General features: G+C 44.6%; 1 protein-coding gene across 1 annotated transcript; it reads left to right on the forward strand.

Annotated features, from left to right (window-relative positions):
* The first annotated feature begins 211 nt into the window (after positions 1-211).
* On the forward strand, positions 212-1,922 carry LOC116834975 (C-reactive protein-like). Its single transcript, XM_075068761.1, has 2 exons — positions 212-251; positions 1,321-1,922. The coding sequence occupies exons 1-2, from the start codon at positions 212-214 to the stop codon at positions 1,920-1,922; spliced, it is 642 nt and encodes a 213-aa protein (XP_074924862.1).
* Positions 1,923-5,950: the final 4,028 nt, after the last annotated feature.

Genomic DNA, 5,950 nt, shown 5'->3' on the forward strand with positions numbered 1-5,950 from the left:
TTAGGAAGAGAATATGATTATGGAGTCAGGTATTCCCTTGGAGCAATCCTATATATTTACAAGCAATGTGCACAAAATCTTATTTCCCAGGACACAGTAGGAATTAAACAGGAGGAGGCAGTTTCCTTAATCTCAGTTCTAAACCTCTTTCCAGACAGCACTCTGCCCAAAAAGTTCTCCCCATAGGCTCTCTCTCAGGGCCTTGTTAGATATGCTCTGTTTGCTGTCTCTTTGGCTTTCTGCTTCTGCTGCCTTATCTGCCTGCTTCTGCTCCTGGCTGTTTCTGCCCACAGATAAGCACAGCCAGCCAGTTGCATTGGCATTCAGTCGCCAATGAAACCCCACCAACCACAGAGCTCAACTTCCGACTAGTCTTGTATTTGCTCTGTGTTTTGGTCACTGGTCCCTCTTGTTTCAGTTATCTTACTCCAAAAGCAGCTTAATTGCTAACATTCTCCCAGCTGAAACACAGCTATCATACCCACCACCATTAGCCAGATTCCACTCATCCTCTAATAATATACAAATTATGTCAAATGCACAAAGTACACAAACGGAAGAATAGAAAACAAAGAATATTCTTTCCTGTAGTCTCTTGCAGTACAAGTAACCTTAAGTGTTTGCACAAACAATTTTCACAGAAAAATGTGAGGGGGGGGCTTATGTGAAAAAACTTGCTTGTTTCAATCCATTTTTAATGATCAGATTTCCTCATCTAAAAGGCCACCAACATTCATTCATATTACTGTCGTGCCTAAAAGGCCAATCATGGACTAGGCTCCCATTGCGCTGGATGCTGTAGAAACACAGAACAAAAAGATGCTCTCTGTCCCAAGGAACTTACAATCTTAAGTACAAAACAAGAGACAGCCCCTGGACTTTCTCGTTCCTCTCCCTAATATACTTGAGTGTGTACCTTTTTAAATGAGTGATCTCATCAAAGAGAAGGCACCACAGAACATGTCGAGGTTCACCCATCACTTATTACGACTGAGCGTGATCACACAACCCTCTCCAGTGTGACACACTATTTGGCAATAATTATCCAAACATTCAGGACCAATACTGTGAAGGCAAGTGAATGAAATCTCATGCTGAAGAATGAATTTCATTCTCTTTAACTGTTATCACACACTTGGTTTGAAAGATGGACAAATGTTTGTGGAGGGTTCTTCATTACTTTTGCCTAAGTCACATCCTGTCTTCTCTCCTGATCCTATTCTGACTCAAACCCATTCATTCCTCACAGAGAGTCAAGTGAAGAGAGAATTACAGTTGCTGTACGATGTGTGAGAGTATAACTAGCTATGATTTCTGTTCTAGATCTCTACGGCAAAGCCTTTATTTTTCCGAAGGAAACAGACACTAGTTATGTTCTCCTGTCTCCAGATCTGCCCTTGAGTCTTCAAGCATTTACACTTTGCATGAAGGTGGCCTCAGTGTTACCAACCAATCGGGAAATCATTCTTTTTGCCTACCGCACCAAGGACTATGATGAACTTAACATGTGGCAAGAGTTTAATGGCACCTTCAGTTTGTACCTGAGTGGTCCTGGGGTGTCCTTCACTCTCCCAGCACTCAACACCTTTGGGAACCACATGTGTGTGACCTGGGAATCTCAGTCTGGTCTCATCGCCTTTTGGGTAAATGGTAAAAGGAGCCTCAGACAAGTGCTGAGACCAGGGCATAGGATCCAACCAGAGGGCACTGTGATACTGGGGCAAGATCCGGACTCTTTCTTGGGCAGCTTTGAGAAGGCCCAAAGCTTTGTGGGAGAAATAAGCAACCTTTATATGTGGGACCATGTCTTATCACCCTCTGTTATCGAGCGCGTTTACCTCGACTACTCATTTCCCAAGGGAAATATTTTTGATTGGCAATCATTATCATATAAGTGTACAGGAGATGTGATGGTGGAGTGATGTGCCATGTAATGTGAACAAAGAGGCTTCCGATGTTCTAATGTTTCATTTCTCCTATGCGAACACAAGAAATAAAACAGAACAAGAAACAGAGTGCAAAACTCTAGAAATTTGTGGGTGTTTTTTTACAAGATAGAAATTAGAGATGGCAAAGCCCTTATAGGCAGCCTTGTCCCATGCCCACACATGTTAAAGCAGACTTGTATCTAACATATTATCTCAAGGCACCTTGAGACGAAAGCTGCTATGCAGATTTGTGGCGCAAAGATTTGCAACGACCTTTACTGATAACACTTCAGCTCCAGCTCACTGGATATGCAAATAGTCATGGGGGTGGGAATATCTGGTCTGTCAATCCTGTCCAAGTGACCAGCCCCATTAGCTGAGTCCCCAGTGCCTACTGGGCAGACCATCACTATAACGAGGCTAACAACATCACAAATCTGTGATCCCTGGCACTAGCACAGAACCAGGCAGTCCAGATGTGAGAGATCCTGCTTGGTGGGGCTCCCTGCACCAGAGGTGTGCTGCTTGGTCCTGAGTCACTTTCCCATACATACACCCATGACCTTCTGTCATGCTACTTGCTGCAGGAGAAAAAATACCAAACAACTAGCCCTCAAGTCGCCAGTCCCTAGTTTAACCAAGTGATCTGGAGCTCCTCCAAGAGCTCCTTGACAGAGAATAAAAAGTGTTGGAAAACTCCTGTAAAATCTCTTAAATAACAGAACTGATCAGTCCTCCAGGGAAGGCATTCAACATGCATCCTTACTGGGGGCAACCCTCCAAGATAGGGTGTTCCCCACCATAATTTAATCTATCAAAAATATCCTTCCTGGCTCTGGCAAGCAGTCAGATACTCCTAAGGGTTCTGTGCTTATCTCTATCAGATTACTGCCTCTAGCTCTGACCTGGCCACCAAAATAAGTGAGAGAGAGGGGGGGAGTGTTACAGCCAGGCTCATACAAAAGTCAATAATCTGTTGTCCTCTCTCCCTGTTCTGTAGTTGGCGGAGGGATAGCTGGCCATGTAAGGTACTGGAGAATCAGCCTCCCCCTACTACCTGCTCTGTGTTTTACCGCAGACCTCTATGCCTTTGCTCTAGGAAAAGCTGGGGGCGGGTGGGTTTTCAATCCAGTTAGCTCAACTGAAAACCCCATTTAGCACCAACACAGACACAGTTAAAAAAAACTTTTAGTGCCACGCCTGCCCAAGCAATGCCACCTCTTGCCCTCCTAGCTATGCCCATGTTCAAAAGTGGGGGGATATGGCTCTCGGTTCCTGCACGTTCTGGCACTGCTGCCCCCCCACCCCCACCTTCTATATTCTATAAAAGTTCTGGTGCTCTTGGGTCATGATGTTCCCTGGAGATTAGTAGACATCAGACTGGCCTTTAGCATTCCTTTCCAGCATATTCGTTACAAAGCACCATTGACAGCAACCATAAAATATACTCTCAGTTAATGTGCAACTGGTATCATGGGGTTCCAGGTTTCATTCTCCACCATTTCCAGAGCAAATGTACTTAATTTACAAGTAAGAACACTACCCCCTCTCCCACCCCAAATTTCCAAAACTTCAAACTCAACCTGGGATCTAAGAATCAAGCTGGAGTCTTCCTTTCCCACATCATCACCAATTATAAAGATTCAGCCAGAAAATTAGCCCATTTATTAATTTTTAGGACCCCATAGCAATTCCTCAGTGTCACTTGGGAAACCGCATTGCAATCAACAGAACTTGGCAGTTAAGGAGTAAAAATTTATGAAAGAAACCTGGTTTTAGTCATTACATTAATGACTCAATTCATAAAGGGGCAAATCACTTGAGTAAGTGTCATGTTCATACTGTGGCAAATTGCCAGTATTGTTATGCTGGGTCTCACGCTTTCTCTTCTTTGGGGAAGGTTCAGGGCACCACTGCTTGCCTCTGAATCAGTATTTTAGTTACCCCACTAGTGTCCTTGAGGAGGGTAGGGGAGTGGAGAAGGAGGGACCTGGACCCACCCTCTTCTCCAGGTCCCAACCCAGGGGCCCTGAGGTTTGTGGTGAACCACTTGAACTAGCGGTTCCTTCCCCTGGGCTGCTTCCCTCTCCTGCCCTTCAGCTTGTGAAGGGGCTTCTAGCCCTCCTTCTACATAAGCCAGTTGCCCCTTACCTAGGGTTTGGATATCTCAGCCCACCACAGCACTCCTCCAAACTTTCCTTTTGATCTCTCTTCAAAACTGTTCTCTGTTCCAACTCCCACACTGTCTGGCTGAAGCAGGCGCTTTTATCACATGACTGACTGCTGGTGCTCTAATTGGCTTCAGGTGCTCTGTTAATCTATAGCAAACCTTCCTCCCCTTGCAGGGAATAAGGCTTCGTGCTAACACTCTTCTGCTGCCCTCTGGCCACGCTATATCACAATACATATACTTTCAGGCTAGAACTGCATTTTAATGCAATTGGCAGGATGCCATGGCTCCAAACAGGGGTCAAATGTCACACTACAAGCAGCAGTAGTAACTAGACTGGCAGCCATCTTATGAGAGGAGGAGAGAATATTGGCTTCAAATACAATCCTAGACTGTGGATGTAAAAATGCTATAGTGTGATCATTACTGCAGTCACTGGTGCTCCTACCTCCCGGTCTGCAGCTTCATCTCAATCCTGATTTGAAGCAACCTGTGCACAAGTGATAGAGCATTAAATCCATCTCATAATCACCCTTGACTCAAGGAGTCTTTTTGCTTTTGTGGGGCAATGCTGCCATGACGTGGCCATTCTAATTTAAACAACAATCATTTAAAATGTTCCTTTCCCATCAGATTTAACCCTATCTAACAACAAAACCTATTGTGCATTTGAAAAATGATACTGAAGCACATAACGAAAACCTTGAATCTCATGCCTATTATGGGAAACTCAGAATTTCCTGTTCTGTCTTTTTCTAGTTCCCAAAAGAGGACAGAATCCTATCTGAGACAGTGACACAGACCTAAGTAGATGCTAAATATGCAGTCTCTCTCCTTCTTTGTACTTTTCTCAGTCATCAAGATGTCCCTTTACCATTTGATTGTTTTTATAACTACTGCAGCATAGATGGGTGCAGGAGAAGGGCCCAGTGTGTGTCCACTCTGCCTGTTTTATACCTTCAGTCCATGTGCTTTGAAGTCCAGGCGTGTCTGGAGGGCATTGCTGAGTCTCTCCAAGCAAGGCTGAGCAATTCCCCTGCTGTGGTCTCATACAGGTGAGTCACTGCATTGAAGCCCCCTTGCTGGAGAATGGCTCTTGATGGGCTGTTTCACACCCCACTCAGGCGTTGGTTACTTTCCTTGCTGTTGCCTCCGGGGAGCTAATATCTGGCTGATTCCCCAACTTTAACAGCATGTTTTAGTGACAACCGCACAACACAATTCTCATAATTTCACATGCATTAATGATATACATATATGAATAGAGAAATGACTTTCAGCAGATCATAACCTTTCATCTGATACCTTACAAGGCATTCTTTATATGTAATATCACATTTATATACAGATGAGAAATATGGAGGGTTATGGGGTGCCTCCCCAAGATACAGAATGTCACACTTGGGTTTTCCCACCTACTCAAACAGCAGTTTTGCTGTAATATCTCCAGTGCAGCCCTTGAATCTCCTGGCATTTACACTTGGCACTTGGCTAGCCTCTGAGTTATTGGGTGAATGGGAAATCATTCTCCTCCTACTGCACTGAAGATGGCAAATATACCTTATGTCAAGTTACTGTGGGGTCTACACCATGGGGGGGTCTATGGGAGAAACTCTTCTGTTGATTTACCTTACTCTTCTCATCCGGGGGTAGAGTAAATAAAAATTAATGGAGATATACCTATCTCCTAGAACTGGAAGGGACCCCAAAGGGTTGTTTGGCACAGTCCCCTGCCTTCACCAGCAGGACCAAGTACTGATTTTGCCGCAGATCCCTAAGCGGCCCCCTGAAGGATTAAACTCACTACCCTGAGTTTAGCAGGCCAATGCTCAAACCACTGAGCTATTTCTCC

This window comes from Chelonoidis abingdonii, chromosome 1, assembly GCF_003597395.2.
Source record: "Chelonoidis abingdonii isolate Lonesome George chromosome 1, CheloAbing_2.0, whole genome shotgun sequence".
Lineage (NCBI taxonomy): Eukaryota > Metazoa > Chordata > Testudines > Testudinidae > Chelonoidis > Chelonoidis abingdonii.

Bases quoted from the DNA above. Each gene is read 5' to 3' on its own strand.
- LOC116834975 (XM_075068761.1), top strand. From the start codon at position 212: ATGCTCTGTTTGCTGTCTCTTTGGCTTTCTGCTTCTGCTG. The intron at 252-1,320 runs CCTTATCTGCCT...TGATTTCTGTTC, and splicing joins TTGGCTTTCTGCTTCTGCTG to TAGATCTCTACGGCAAAGCC.